At 44.3% G+C, this 16,511-nt stretch overlaps 1 protein-coding gene across 2 annotated transcripts in view; it reads right to left on the reverse strand.

Annotated features, from left to right (window-relative positions):
• Positions 1 to 16,511, reverse strand: part of AFTPH (aftiphilin) — a 267,873-nt gene that overhangs the window by 202,621 nt on the left and 48,741 nt on the right. For both annotated transcript variants that reach the window (XM_078649420.1, XM_078649421.1), the window contains exon 2: positions 12,992 to 14,883. In XM_078649420.1, coding sequence (XP_078505546.1) covers positions 12,992 to 14,851 — 1,860 coding nt within the window. In that variant the 5' untranslated portion in view covers positions 14,852 to 14,883. The remainder of the gene's footprint in view (positions 1 to 12,991; positions 14,884 to 16,511) is intronic.

Genomic DNA, 16,511 nt, shown 5'->3' on the forward strand with positions numbered 1-16,511 from the left:
TGATAAGAGAACGCCATGCTTTGTGTCACCACTGCTATTCCGTCAGAGGCTTAAGGAATTCCTATTACTCGACGCCAGGGTCCAGCACTGAGGCATTAACAACAAAAAGATTGTGCAGGTCTTGTTTATTTGGGCAACCCACCAAATTCAAATGTGCTTCTGGCAGGTTCCCCTCCATTTACTCCAAACAAGATAATGCAGTTGTATTTACTTGTAGATTAGATGGGAGATGAGGTGAAGTCAGCATGCAGCTTACAAGTTGCTTTCTGGAGTGCAACAGCAGGATAAACAAAATAGTAGGCATGCAGTGAGACTGTCTAAATGGTCCACAACTGTGTGGGCCCTGATTAGAGATAACTGGATGGGGTAATCGCCTTGCGACAGCAGACTACTCCAGCTCCTGGAAAGCGACTGGCAGACAAACAAGTTGTAGAAGGTCCATCTAGCCCTCCCTCTGCTCAGTCCTGCTGGGGAACATGGGTCAACTCTAAGCAAGCAGTCAGTGTGCTTTTGTGGCATTGGATCAGGTAAAAGGGAGGCAACGGATGCTTGGTGGCCAACAGCGCAGGGGTGAGAAGGCCCATTCTATTATCTATCAGACTGACTGGTATGCCAAGAATGCTTCAAGACAGCAAATGAGGTGCACCTTGTAATGAAGGAGATCAGAGTATGGGAGCGGCAAACAATGCACAGAGCACATTCAATGCAACCAGGGATTCGGGCAGGGAGGGGTTGGGGGATGTGGAGGACAGAACATTCCGACTTTAGAACCCATGGAGAGAATATACAAGACATCTTTTGAAGGCAACTGGCACTGCATACCAGACCTAGGAGTACACTCCCTCGATAGTTGTGATTTGCGAGGACAGAAAGCTCAACTTGAAAGAGGGCACAATTTGCCTAAATGCAACATACTAAAGAAAATGTCAATTGGAAACAAAAAGAACGGTATCACACCAGATGTAGATTATTACCAGTGGTACTACAGATGAAAGATGCGGTGGGGGGATATGAAATTAAATGAAATGAAACATAATTTATAACGCGCAAACTTTGCCCAACGGGCGTCAAGGCGCCTAACCAAACATTGTCCAGAGTCAGAGAGCATGCTACTGATAGGCCTCGATGAAGAGCCGCGTTTTAATGCCTTCTTAAAAAGGGCCATAGAAGGTTGTGCTTTTAACTCGGAGGGGAGGTCATTCCACAATTTAGGGGCAATAGAAGAGAAGGCCCGTCCACCCCGTCTAACTCTATTTGTTCGAGGGACAAATAAGAGATTTTTAGAGGCAGAACGAAGGCTTCTGCTGGGGGTGTAGGGGACAAGAAGGGAGCCAATGGCTTCAGAGCCTCCACCTGATAGAGCCCTGAAGACCAGGCATAGAATTTTAAAAGTGATCCTAAGATGGATCGGGAGCCAATGCAGACTCTTCCTGGCTAGAGTAGCAGAGGAGCTGTTAGGAACACCCAGGACAAATTTGGCAGCCGCGTTCTAAACGATCTGAAGGCGTAAAATCAGGCTCTTGTTGGTTTCTGCATACAGAGCGTTACAATAATCCAGCCGTGATGCCACAAGAGCCACCACGGTCTGCTTACGGGCTTGGAGGGAGAGATAGTGGGCTATTTTCCTAAGAGTCTTAATGACTCCCCAACAAGTGGACACGGTTCGATTGACCTGCTGCGTCATAGCCAGTGACATATCGATGATCACGCCCAGATTACGGGCGGATTTTACAGGCACAGGACATACTCCCATAGAGGGGGGCCACCAGTCACTGGACCATATGTTTTGGTCTTTACGGAAGATCAGGACCTCGGTTTTCTCTCCATTCAGCTTCAGTGAATTAAGAATCATCCATTCGGAGACTGCCTGCATGCAGTTCCTGAAGCTGAAAGCGGAGGTACTCATCGAGTGGGAGAGGGACACCATGATCTGTGTGTCATCGGCGTATGACACCACATCCACCCCGTGCGATCTTACTAACCTGACAAGTGGGGCCACATAGATGTTAAAGAGGGTCGGACTCAATGCCGACCCCTGTGGGACCCCACAATGCACAGGCTTAGCAGGGGAGAGGAACTCTCCTAGCTTGACCCTCTGCTCTCTTTGGCTGAGGAAAGAGGACAGGAGGCTCAGTGCTGGGCCCTCCACCCCTATCTCCTTTAGCCGAGTTGTTAAGGTCAGAGGAGATAGGGTGTCAAAAGCTGCAGTCAGGTCGAGCAAGACCAGCAAATTAGTCTGGCCTTGGTCAACCCTAAATCTAATATTGTCAACCACTACCGTGAGAGCAGACTCGGTACTGTGAAACTTTCTGAAACCGTGCTGGGATTGGTCCAAAAACCCAGAGACCTCAAGAAAGGAAGTCAAGTGCTGATTAAGATGGCATTCAAGCATTTTAGCTGGAGCAGGCAGCAGTGCAATAGGGCGAAAGTTTTTAAGGACTTCAGGATCCAGAGTCGCTTTTTTAAGCAGCGGCTTGACTATAGCCTTCTTCCAGACAGCAGGGAAAATGCCCTGAATCATGGCACAGTATTATCTCCAAAATAGGGGGCAGCAGAGTTTCCCTACATTCTTTCAGGATCTTCAAAGGGCAGGGATCCAGTGGCGAGCCTGATTTAATTCTTTTTAGGAGAGAATCTAATTGCTCCAGGGTAAGGGGTGGGAAATCGGACAGGATCTTCGTAGGAACCTATCCCCAGCATTCTAAGGAGGGAAGAATCGGGAGAGGGAGAGGGCTCATTTGGGCTCTTTGAGTTTCAAGAGTGGAGTAAATATCCACAATTTTAATATGGAAGAACTGCGCGATCCTGTCGCACAGCTCTTGGGAGCCTGTGATGGGATCAGGAGTTTGTAGGGAGCACAAAGAGTCAATGATTTTAAATAGATCCCTAGAGGAAGTAAGGGACGTTGTAAGCTTAGAAAAATAAGCCTGTTTTTCATTAATGACCATTTTCTTATAATCTACCAGCAAAAGCTTGTGCTTTTCTCGATCTTTAGGGTTCCAAGTTGTCCGCCATGCCCTCTCCTGCCTCCTACAGCTCTGCCTTAGGAGCCTAAGAGTCTCAGTAAACCAAGGGGCAGATGGTTTCCGCCTCGCTGAATAGCGGTAGGAGGCAGGAGCCAGACGATCTACTGCTCTGAAGATAGAGTTTGCAAGCTCCAGCGCAGCATCGCTGGCATTCTTAGCGGCCAAGGTGGAGGTCTGGGCTACAAGGGGGGTGAGAGAGTCGTTAGTGATACCCCTATAGTTTCGTCTGAGTTCGTTGTTCCTAAACCCATGGCATATGGAAGGGAAAGGGGGGAATTCGAGTTCCAAAGGAACCGCCAGGTGGTCAGACCATACCAGACGGACGTGAAGGTACCCCAAAAGAAGTGATCATACAATTCAGAAAAAACATATTAAACCAATCAGCAGTTCATAATAGATAAGTTAGCAAATAAAAAAGATTAACCAGAGTCTGCAAATTTATGCAAGAGGACCACCCTCACTAATACTAACGGCATAGAACCAGGGGGAGAAAAGAGCACAAAGAGTACAAGAAATGGGCCCTAATTGCCAATACCCTTTACCTTACAATTACTTCAACAGATCCAGACCACACTTTAATTATTTTTGATATGAAGTATATTACTTTGCCGTTTTTGTGTTTTTCTTTACAAACCTCAGTTATTATTAATTTTCCACTGATTGCAATTCATTATTATACATCATACCAAATATAACAAATTGATTCAACTGTTATTACTTTATACAAAATCGTTAAACAGATTAAAAAATATTGGTACTTAGACACACATTTCCATTTGACCTCCTGTATCTCACTCTCTATTAGCATACCACGCTCGCTCCATACCATGCACTCAACACGCACAACAATCCGGAAAAAGATGACCCACAAACACCGATGGAGTCTCTTCTATCCTCTTTTATTGGGTTAGTGGCACCAGACTGGACACAAAAGCAGTTAACACACGTTTCGGTGGTGTTTAGTATTATACTACCACCTTCTTCAGAACTCCCATTTACTTAGGTTGAAATACACACACCAGGAGGGAAAAAGACTGACATCCTTTTACAAGTTTCATTAGCGAGTACTGCGATGTCCCAATAATTTATGCAGATAATCGGATTCTACTCAAAAGGACTCAGGGAAAATACTTAGTAAGAGATCCAAGGCAGTTGTCGTATGCTGAATTGTTGCTATTTGAAGCTCTTATGAACAATAATTAACGATATATTTTTTTAAATCTTTATTATTTTTTTAACAAGTACATACAGTGAAGCCAATTACCGAAGGTGTAAAAATAATGTTCACATATGTGGTACAGCAGGTTACCCAAAGAAAGAAAAGAATATGTATGATAAAAAAGCGACATAGATGGGGGGGGGGGGGGGGGGGGGGGGGGGGGAGGATATAAAAAGATATGGCATTCATCAAAAAAGAAATAAAGAACATTAGGTGCCATACAACAGTACAGAGGAGTAACAAATATAACGTATGGCAAAATGATATGTGGTAATTCTGTTGTTACATCATCTGTATAATCAACCATAGACAACAAATACTTCCGCAGTGGCTTCCAAATACCTTTAGGCCTGGATGTGACAGGCTGTACAGAAGCATACAATTCCGAATTAGTGTCACAAACGGACAGGTCTTTCAGGCAGGTTGCCCCCATTGGGGAAGAGGGGGGGTGCGAGCTCCCCATTTAAGTGAAATGTGTCATTTAGCTAAAAGTAGAGCAACAGCAGTAAAACAACGTAGGCCCAGTGGCAATGGCTTAACATACACCAATAAAGTCATGAGGGGGTCAGCAGAAAAATGTCCTTCCACACAAGTCAATGTCAAGTTGGAATGGGGGGGGAGAGGGGGGGAGTCTGCATTGTCCGCCTAACATTTCCAGCACCTGTGGGATCTAGCATCTCATTTAGAGACCAGATGGCTATTATCTGAGGAAGCGATCATTAATATGGGTGGTGAGAAACCTTTGGGTTCAGCCGGGTAGGCAGGTAGCCCAGCCCATAATGTGCAGAGTAAACTATGGAATGTAAATCTATCCATAGTCTAAGATTGTTCTTCCTTAGCCATCGTGGAGCTGGGCTTGAGCACACAGTCTATAAAAAGGTCGCCCACAATTTGTGTCCACCGACAGTACGCTGTACTAGTAGCTCAAGAGTGAGTGGGAACCAAGGGTTGTTTAGGACTGAGATATGCAGGGACTAAAGAGCATCCCCACCAAGATAGCACAAAGGTTTAAACCATGCGCAACTAGCAGTGGCAAGCGTCTGTAATGTATTGGGGTCGCATCGGAGACCTTGGGGCAATATGGTGACAAGTGGCAGATGCGGCAGTTGTGCTCTTTCAGGTTTGAGGTATGGCAACCAGGCATCTGGGTGATACTAATAGTAAGCGTAATGTGCTTGGGCCACATAGAAATTAAGTTGGAGGTCAGGGACTCCAAATCCGCCGTTGTCATAAGGGAGTGAAAGGACTTTCCAGTGGATGTGAGGCCAAGAGCCAGCACATATAAGACAAATGAGAAACCCATGCAAGGGAGGTGAAAAAACTGTTATTGAGGGACAATGGGAATATTTTAAAAAAGATAAAGAAAGTGAGGTGCACCACCATTTTAATGATTGCTATAAGCCCAGCCATGCCCAACGGGAGTCTGGCCCTTTTTAGGTCGAGGACCGGAAATGCTGGCTTGCCAGCTTCCGGTAGGAGATCTTATGTCTCTTAGTAGTGTGGTTTAACCTGCCTCTCTCCTCTGCCTCTCCTCCATTGGCTGGCTTCCTAAACGGAGGCCAGCCATTGGAGGAGAGAGGCGTCACTCGAAACAAGCACCGTCTCTTTCGGATTCGGGGGCGTGTTTTTGGTGTTCTTTCGCCCAGTGACGTCACCCGTCACTCAGAACAACAAAACACGACCCCGAATCCGAAAATTTTCGGAGCTTTGGCCCGCCATTTTTTTTTTCATGTCTGCCGGTGAGGATCGTCTTGGTCTTGTTTAGTAACTTCGGCCGGCGAATAGTTTTCAAAAACACCTGCACAAGAGGCACTCAAGACTCGTCTGATTTTGCCCTGAGATTCTGGACAGGTGGTGGGGAATCCATAGACGGAACTGGGTGCATAATCAAAGGGTGCTTAGAAGTGAGTGAAATCCTGTTAAGAAAGCAGTAGGGTGGCCAGCTCTGCGTGCGAGAAAGGGGCGGGCGGCACTCCCCAGGCTGAGGCGACGAAGGTGGATAGAGGATGGGCCACTGTATAGACTGCACAGGCTGGGGAGCTGAGGAAATCACAGCAGAGAAAGCAGGGGGCGGGTAGAAGGCTAGGGCGAGCCAGAAGGAAAGGGGCGGAGAGAGGGAAAGTTGGAAGAGCGCGGAGGCCCCTGCACATTGTTCTTAGTTAAAGGTTTTGTGACTGCAGGGTCTGAGCCGTATTCCACAAGACTTGACTTTTTTTTTTGCATTACGATTCAATTTGTGCTTAAAGCGGCCCGAGTGCCTTCACCCCCTTATCGGAATCGGAGATCGGGGCTGCCTAGAAGGAGGTCGGCGTGCTCCTCTCTAACTCGGGCTGAGGAGGGACTCGCAGCGTCCTGGAACACTCAGGAGATCCGTCGAGGATCAGAGGAAGTATCTGTTTGAAAACATACACAGACCATTACACTTCCGGTACAAATCAGCTGCGTGTGCCAACATATTAGATGAGAGGTGAACTGGTATTGCGTCAATATGCTTCTCCTGTACGTATATCCAAAATTTGGTCTGGGGTAATTTTGTGACATTACACATGATGCAAGTCTAAAACTCTAGAGCCTGAATACATTCCTAGAAAATGCATTTAGATGATCTTCTGCATTTTCATCATCATTACGCTGTACTTGTAGAATGGTGCTGATTCGGGGGGCTGATGGAAAAATCTGAGTCAAATGTGACTTCCAGGTTTTTACTTTCTGTGATAGAGTAAACATCCTTACCAGATCTTGTGGCCAACAAATGGTATTGTATCCATGATCGCACCTTCCGGAGGTAACATTTTTAACACTGACTAATTCAGGCATGGGTAATTCTCTTTAACCTAAGCTCTGTGTGGGTGTAAATGCAATAGGTCATGCATTTGCGAGTGATTAAGCTATTGGCATTGTAAATGACAATGCCATTTATTTAATGATTACGCTATTGGCAATGTAAATGACAGTGCCATTTATTTATGATTTTTTTTTAAAAAAACACCCCCAAAAAAATGTCATTAGCAATGCCAATAGCTCTACCTTTAATAATGCCGAGACCATTGCATTGTAAATGCTTGTTTACAACTGTGCTGCAAGTCTCGCTAACAGAGGTTCATAGTTGAAACAGATTACCTCTGAGTGCTCCCTGTGGAGATGAATGCCCAAATACCTGGTGGAGTCTGTGCAACATTGCAGGAGAAATCAAGATCACAAGGCACAGTGGCATCAGTGAGTAGAAATAACTCTGACTTACTCCAGTTAATATGCAGACCAGAGAAAATACTGAATCGCTGCAACTTGCACACAAGTGGAGGTAAACTGGTTGCATGGTCACTAATGAACAACATTATGTCGTCTGCATAAAGGGAAGCGAATAGTGTCCCACGTGAAAATCTAAGGCCCCTATGGAGATGTTTTTCCTACAGATTATAAACAAGAGGGGAGAAAGTGGGTAACCCCGTCGGGTACCAAGTGTTGAGGGGAACAGTTGTGCGAGTGTACCATTGAGCTACAACCGGGAAAAGGGTTTTAGTATAGCAACTGAATCAGTTTTTGAAAGCCATTTGGAATGCGCAGTTTTGTCAGAGTGGCATGGAGAAAAGACCATTCGAGTGAATCTAATGCCTTTTCGGCATTGAATAGCCCGACTAACGAGGGAACGGTGGGGGAGATTAGGTTGATCACTGTGAATAAAGTGTGAAGGTTGACTGAAGTGGAACGGAGCTGCACAAAACCAGATTGCATGGGAGAAATTATATCATCCATTAATAAAGAAAGGGAGGTAGCTAAAACCTTGGCCAGTACTTTAGTGTCTACATGTATAAGGGACAATGGACGATATGAAGAGCAGTGGAAAGGAGGCTGTGTAAAACTGTAATGACACCTTCCCGCAGTGTGGGGGGGAGGGAGCCACGTTCAAGAGATTCAGCATATATATCTAATAAATGATGGGCCATAAGTGGTTTATAAGTTTTGTTAAAGTCGCCCATGAACCCATCTAAGCCGTGGCCGTGGATCCGCTCAATCCGCAAGGGCCTATGATAGAGCATCCCATATTTAGGCCCCATCTTTTGGAGGGTGCATTTAAAAATCAGTAAATTTATGGCTGACCTCTTAAACTATTGGAATATAGTCGGGATAGAGCAAAATTGCAGAACCCCGATATTGCAGTGAAACCCTGTCCCAGGCTGTTGGTAATGAAGTATTGCGATCTCTAAAATTTAGGAGCCTGATAATAATCTGTCGGGTGGCACCACAGGGACTCAGCGGGGACTAAATGTTCGGTGTGTTTTTTTCGACCACAAAGGTATCTGTGAAGGACTTCCTGTCGAAAAGCACAGCTAAGAGGTGTTCCACAGAGACATCCATTGGTTTTGTGCTAATTGATTCCGTTATGCCAGCTATACAAATATTATTACAATGAGATCTCACCTCCAAGTCCTCGTTCTTAGCTGTAGTAGTCTTTAGGACACGCTCAAAGAGCCACACTGTATCGGAATTGCCGTCCTCGATCTCTGAGATCCTGCGCTCAGCACCTCACATTATGGCGATCGAGACGTTCAGACATGGCATTGAAAAGTCGTGTTAGGGTGTCAAATCTAGAGTCAATAGACTTAAAGTCGATCTACGTTCGTCCATAATTGCAGCCATTCCATCTGGCAGTGGGTCAGCCATTGTATGTTTCAAGGCACTGGTGGAATCAGAGGGTGAGTGTTAATGGCATGGAGTCCTAGCTGGTTCGAGAGTAAGTTGTTTTTGCCTGGGGTCTCCGCGTCCCATTGTAATATGTGCACCGTTCCTGCCAAGGAGAGGGCGCTAGAACCAACCGCAGTAAGAGGCAGCACATAAAGGAACAGCCATGCACAAGTATGAAAGGAGGAAATAGCCAGACAGCAAGTGAGGAGGTGACCGGAGGAGGAGCAGCAAATAATGGCACTGGAAGTAGTCAACTTCAGCACGACGCAGAGCATCCAGCGTCAGCTGGGAAATATGGCACAAATACAAAGGGGATCACTCTACAAAGCGGAGTAAAATGAGGAGATTCGCATGGTCAGTCGACATCACCAGGGGTGGTAGATTGACAGCAGATGGGAGATGCGAAGAAAATTCCCCAGCTCCAGAGGCATATAATCAGGCACCCCAGCCAGCACTCAGGGTGCAGCCAAGAATAAGCCCCTAGCTGCCCAAGTAAGCAAGAAAGCAGTAGGGAGGCAAGTCTGTTCCCATGGCCCAAGAGTGTCACCACAAGAATCAGCTGGTGAGGTACGCTAAATCCAGCGAATGGAGGTAAAGGGGGGGGAGCAGGAGATCATAGTGCGACACAGCAATGTAGATTACAGCGGCCTTATTACTGCAGCAGTGCGCACAGTCAATGTGGTTCCTCACTTCTATGAAAAGCCGCCGCCAGATGAGCAGCAGGGACAAGTCAATACCCCCAAGGGCCCAAAATGATTTTGGCGGACCACTGCGCCAGTCAAGTCTGGCAGGAAGCTCTGGTAGCACAGCGGGCCCAGAGCAGCCCAGGGAGCGCCGAGCAGCAGGCCAGGTGCGCAACTGAGGCACTTCGGCCCATCACGATGCTGATGGGACCTAACAAAGGTGCCCAGTAGTAGATAGAGCTCCGTCCAGTAATCCCCTTGTGCAAGCTCTTGCCGCAGTGTTCCAGATACGCTGCAACCCCGCCCTCACGCTCTCCCGCACGGCCTCCGGTGGCCGAGGCATGCGGGTGCCTAGGGGAAAAGCAGGATGGAAGTTGTTTCTGGTTGAGGCTCAGTGAATTTCGACCTCAGCAGGAGTGGACAAGGTCAGGTAGGAGTGATGTGCCCATAATTGAGCATTGGGGTGTTCAATGAAGCGAATATTGAGGGCAATGCTGGGAGAGTTTCAATGGCATGCGGCCATCTTGGTCGCAGGCTTGGCCATGCCCCAAACAATAATTAAAGATTTGACATCCTCTGCCTGGATTATAACATAGTTGAACCTCAGGTGAAGGATTATCAAAGCAGTTGCAGTCCAATCGGCCACACAGATATTCAGAAACAGGTAGGCACCAGCATACACGCTTCTTTAAATCCAAAGTTTCCATCATGGTTGGCAGTATCCAAAATAAATTGGAATCCAAATTGAACAATACAACAGAGCATGTTGATTGCTGATATTGGACTTTGCAAGAAAAGTGAAGGAAAAGCCATCCAAGGGTCTACGAATTCAAAGCAGTAATGTGAGAAGTAGTAATGTGAGAAGTAGTAAAACCTGTTTTTCACAATCAAAGAAGGATCTCATCTCTATCTTTAAAGACACCTACCTGTGCGAACTATCATTGACAGCAGCGCAAGCTCTATACACACACAAGTCAAAGTATTGAAAGGAACAACAATGGAAGACACACATCAGCACATACACAGAAATAGTACACAGGATGGTCAGCAGCAAAAGAGAACAGAAACAGCACAAGCAACAGAAGTGCAAGCCATTCTCTTTACATAGAGCCGGTACAGCACAGGCATCAAGAGTGCATGCTTACAAACACATAAAACTGATACAGCCCACCAGCTGCAGGACTAGCTTCCCTCGAACCTAGAACAATTACTTAGCATGTTCAGCAAAAGTGTAAGCTTCCCTACTCACAGGGAACAGGTAAAGCACAGGCCGCAGCCATGTAACCTTCATTCGTACAAACCAGGACAGCAGAGGCATCATGAGAACGAGCTTAAAACACACATACCCAGGAGAATTAGCTTGTTTCACACATAAAACTGACACAGCACAGGCAGGATGAGACAGAGGCAGTTGTAGACAGGTAGGACACCGGAGAAGCTGCCATGAGTGCACACCGAGACAGGGATGTAACAATTCCCATATCGTTATGCCCAAGCAGAAATGTGTTGCTTTTGTACAAGCATAGCAGCTCAGGAAAAGAAGCCTTTAAAGACAGTATACTAGAAGTGTTGCTATTGCTTCTTAGATGTGTAGCAGGGGAGGCAAGAACTGCTGGGACTGGCCAATAGAGCATAGAAATGCTGGGCAAGTCCCATTTATGGTACAATACCCTTGTTTATAAGAGTATGCATTATCTAACAAACAGTATAACCCCTATTATTACACGGGTAGATAGTGTTCCATTCACAGTGCATGTGTGAATTAGACAGTGTAATAAGATCCAGACAGCATATTCCCTACCCTGGTGCTTTTTCTTCTCTAGTACCTAGCCTTGAGTCCCTCTCCCTTTGGACCTCGATGTCAGAAGGAGGCACTCATGGGGCTAATAGACCTAGAAGTTCCAATTCCTCATTACTCTGTGTCACATCTGGTAACATCCCATTGAATATCCTTGCCCCCATCTCCTCTGGCAACAGTAGAAACTCAAATAAGAGTTTTGAGCTTGTGAATATAGTCTTGTGAGATCTAGACTAACAACTAGGCTCAGTATAAATGTATTTTATGTCGGTGTAACCTAGTCTAATTTCCAGCGTTCTGTGTTATGACTGTCACGCGAAATACATGAGGTTATGGAAATATACCACGTTGTGTAATTGAGACGTTTTGGTAAAAAATCTATTCCTGTGGCACGGGAAGAACCCAAACAAACTGACCACGAGCGGCTGTTAGCATAGTAATCAATTCTGCACTACTTTTTTAGCACAGTGTGTCCTAGGCGTGAGGACACATTTTACACTAAAAAATAGGGCAAAATGTTTTACTGGAAATTACGCAAATTCGCCAGGCCTAGGAAAACACATAGGGGTCTCATATTCAAGTCCTTTTTATTAACCAATACTTAACTCTCAGCAACAGATAAGAAACAATAGTTAGCAGTCTACAGTCAGATAAAAAATACTAAGTGAAAAAGAAGGTTTAATGTGATCCGATATGGTGACTTAAAACTTGAACTGAACATTTAAATATGCACTGCTAGAGCACACCATATAAAAGTATACAAACCTACTTTTAGGAAGTGCTGGTCAGGTCCCAATAGCACTTATTAGCATAGCCCAGAAGTATTCAGGCAACCCAATCACAGCATAGGCAGCTTCTCTCACAAACTAAACAGGTACCGTATAGAGACCTTATGCATCACAGCTAGGCAGCTGATAGCAGCTTGGTGTGCTTATGTGCTGGCCTGTCTCTGATGCGAGTGGCGGGTTCTACAGAGAGGTTGGAAAAGGGCAAGACTGGTACTGGTTAATGGGTGGCACTGGCCATCAATGGAGGCTAGTTTGGCTGGCATTTAAATGTGTCTCTATTACGTATCCCATTCTCTTTCACACTAAGCACTATATTCTGGCTCACACTGAAGTATGTGTTCTAGCTAGTAACCTAGAGTCAGCACAATGTTCTTAAATTGCCTTGTAGGCTGAGCTCTTAAACATGGGTCCACAAGTTTGAGGAGCCCTAAAAAAAAGTATAAAACGTTATCCCAATCATTAATGTGATGCAAACTAATAATGTAGGTGAGGACAACAGGTTAAAGAAGTTATCAAAGTTTTTCCATTATAACACATTTCTGAAACAAGTATATAATTTATTCTGAATCAGACTACATTTTTATACTGCAGTTTGAGTTTACTTGTCATAAATAAAGAATACAACTAATCAAAGCCATATGCTGTAACATGTGACTTGAAAACCTGTGTAAGGTCATAATTTACAATCAAACAGACAGTCAATTTCACATCTCCCATGTCGGTGTAACAGTAATAACTAAGCAACTCAACAAGTCTGATATAAACGTAATAACTTACAAAAGAACAAAAATCACCTGAAATGCAGCTGCTGCTTCTTGCTCGTGTCCAGTGAGTTCAGTTTTATCGGAACTGGACAAAACTGTGCCCTTATTGGCTGTGCCAGATTCACTCTCAATAGGCACCTCCGTCCTATGGGGCTGCCGTGGCTCCTCCTCACAGATAAAAGAATCTACGGCCGGCTCATCTCCAAAAGCTGTCCAAGAGCTCCCTTTTTGTTCATCCTCAAAAGCATTCCACCCCTCAGGTTGGTTATAGCTGGCTGAGCTAAAATCTGCAAAATCATCAAACTCTTGAAAGGCATCTTTCACCTCCTGGGTTTTTGGCACAGAATCATAATCCCCAAACTCCAGATCATCTTTTTCCACCTCGGCAAAAGGCTTAGCTGGAAAATCACAAAACATGCCTTGCGTGCTATCTAGGTCTGACAATGCGCCCACCTTTGTTTCTTTAGAGGGATCAAGGCCTGTGCATTCAGGCTCCAAAGTAGTGCTAACGTTTCCAAACTCACCAAACTCCTCCACAGTTTTAGTGAATTGTGGAAACTGTTCTGAAGTGCTTTCCAAAAACATAAATCCATTAGGCTCCGGAATATCACAAACGAGAGAAGGAGGCATTGTACTGACTTGGTCAAAATCCTTTGTGTTGCTGACCGGGAAAGTTGCAAACTCAGTACTATGGTCATTGTTCGTCAAACCACCAAAGTCATCTAAACTGTCTTTGTTCGTACAAACACTGTCTCTGGCCTCATTCTGCTCAAGTCTATGTTCTTCGTGGATTGTTATACTATGATCATTTACCATTTCTGTAGAACTGCAAGTCCTAGAGACATCTACATTGATAGCTTCCCTTACTTTGTGTCCTGTGTTACTCTTTTCAGTTTTTCCAATATCCTCCAACCGATGATTTGTGGCTGATCCTAAACTTGCAGGCAGTGTACTAGAGCTGACAACAGTCTCACACTGCAAGGATGCAGAATTATGTTCCCCTTGCAGCTCTGCTGCTAGACATACCGCATTAGCATCAGAAAAGCCCAACTGGGGAGCTTCCAGCTCAGGCTGATCTTCAGAAGTGGTGGAATTCAACACAATTCCAGTGCTTCTATCATTCACTCTGTTTATGAGACAGTTATCTTGACTCTTTGGCAATACTGCATCATCCAACTCCAAATGTGCTTGATCTTCTGTTTCTTCAGTGTTTTTACTTGAAAAAGTGGTCAAATCAAACACCGTCTTTGGTCTGGATACTGAGTCCAACTCTGTACTATGAGAGCTAATAGTCTTTATTCCCTTTGCATTACTGTCAACGTCCAGAGCTTCTGTTCCCTGAGGGTTCACAGAGTCTAAAACTGCAAAACCATTTGTAAGAACCTCTGGACAGGGTAGTTTATTACCATTACAGTTCCTTATTTCCTGGTTCACCTGCGGTCTAATAACTTCTGGGGAGATATGCTCTTGTTTAACAAATTGTTCTTTTTCTTGTACTTTTTTTCTTACGTATTCAGGACTGGTTTTTCCCTGAAATGCGGAATTTGAAGTTCTTGACTGGATAGATTCAATGCAAGTATCAGTTTCTAATAAATCACACTGTCCCATTGGAGAATCCGAAAATTTTGGAAAGCAGTTTTCATTGATTTCGGTGGAAGAATAGCTATTGACATCTGAGTAATCCTGAATGGGCATGAAGTGGTTTGGGGGAATAAAATCCTCCTTTGAATTAGAATAATCAGGTGCGTCAAAATCAGCAAATTCAACACACGAGCCTTCCACTTCAGCGAATCCACCAAATTCTCCAAATTCATCTTCGTCTTCGTCTTCAGCTCCATTGTCCAAAGGGGGAGGGGAGGATGAGTACATTCGAATAATATCTGGTTCCATCCTGGTACTTGTTTCCACACATTAATTTATGCCTACAAAAAATAAAAACATTACAGTGAGGGTTAAAAGTGTACACGTGCCAACAATTACATAGAGAATTTAAATAGGATCCCCAAAAATAATTTGCTTATACCACACACATGCCTATTTAAATAGACTCAGCTAACACTAATAGGATCATTTAAAAAGCTTTGCAGTTCAAGTACAGACTAGCAAATTACACTGTACTTTTTTAATAATTAGCACATTAGTGGAAGGTTACAATGTACTTACCCATTACAGTGATTATCCAGAATACACCAAGCCTATGCGTGACTTCGAGCCCTCCCCTGTTGAAAGGAGCCTTAACTTTTTAGCCTATGCTGCACATTTCTTTATTCTATGTTCTGTGCCACCAATATACAATCTCATCCCAAGCAAAACTTCATCAGAATTGGAGCATTGGCAGCATCAATGGCATGCAAGGAGGGGAACAGAGTGCATAGTACAATGGGCCAGTTGCACAAAGTGTTTTAGCATCCGCAAACACTCCAATTATGTAAATGAGAGGGATTGTGAACACTAATACCATTTTCAGATGCACTAAGCCCAATTAACCCATTCTGAAAAAGTTTTCCACATCGTTACAGAGTTTATGAATCCATGCTGAATGAATATTCTGAAGGGGCGTGTTTAGGACATTCCTTCTAAACAAGGAAGTAGCCAGAAAATTTAAATATTGCCCACTTTGAACTAAAGCGCTGATGCCAGCAAGTTAGTGAAGCAAATAAGCTAAACCTCCCTATAACAGCTTCCTCGTCTCTTCCATCCATGCATCTATACATTCATTCTTTCACCCGTCCATCCACCAAGTGATATCCACTATTTCACCTTTTCACTTCCGCATCCATTAATTCATGCTTTCATCCATTATTTCATCTTTCCCTAGAGCCTACATCCATCCTCACTTTCCATTCAAAGGCTAGTAGAAAACGGTTTATAGCCAGCTCCACTGATGGTTGCTATGGAGAGGATGCTAAATATCTAAGAATATACCTAAACCCTTAAAAAATATAGACTAACGATCACAATTTTAGTGTAAAGGTGAAAACAAACTAGCATCATGTTTAATAAACACAGTGCTACAGAGTTTGATGAAGCAACAACATTTACCTACTGGTCATCCTGGTTGTCTATAATGGAGTTAATAAAGTTCTCCATCATTGGAATATCTCCACCGCCCAGGTGTGACATCCCCAAGTTAATGTCCTAGAGAAAACAGGAGTATTCAGAACTTCTGCTCTCTGTTGTTTAATATCCAAATAAAACAAAACAATTACACTAAAATGCCTCTGGAATGTAAAATCACACTTTAATCCCTTTTAAAAAAAGATGCACGAAGCAGGAAATGGTGCGATAGGCACTACTTTCAAGCTGCACGTTAATATTCCAAGGGTCTCAAATATTGCAATTGACGAGAAAGGTCAGATAAGACAGTGCTATTTGACAGAATGTCACTGCAAGAAGTCAAATTACACATTTTGAACAATGCTTCTGGTTTAACACGGAACAAGGAGGGGGTTGTTAATGAATTCTACTGAAATATACATGGCAGAGAACTAGGACTACAAATCAGTATATTCTTCCCAATGGTGAGAACTTTTATGATATGCCCATGTAT

This window comes from Lissotriton helveticus, chromosome 6 (genome assembly GCF_964261635.1).
Source record: "Lissotriton helveticus chromosome 6, aLisHel1.1, whole genome shotgun sequence".
NCBI classification, from domain to species: domain Eukaryota; kingdom Metazoa; phylum Chordata; class Amphibia; order Caudata; family Salamandridae; genus Lissotriton; species Lissotriton helveticus.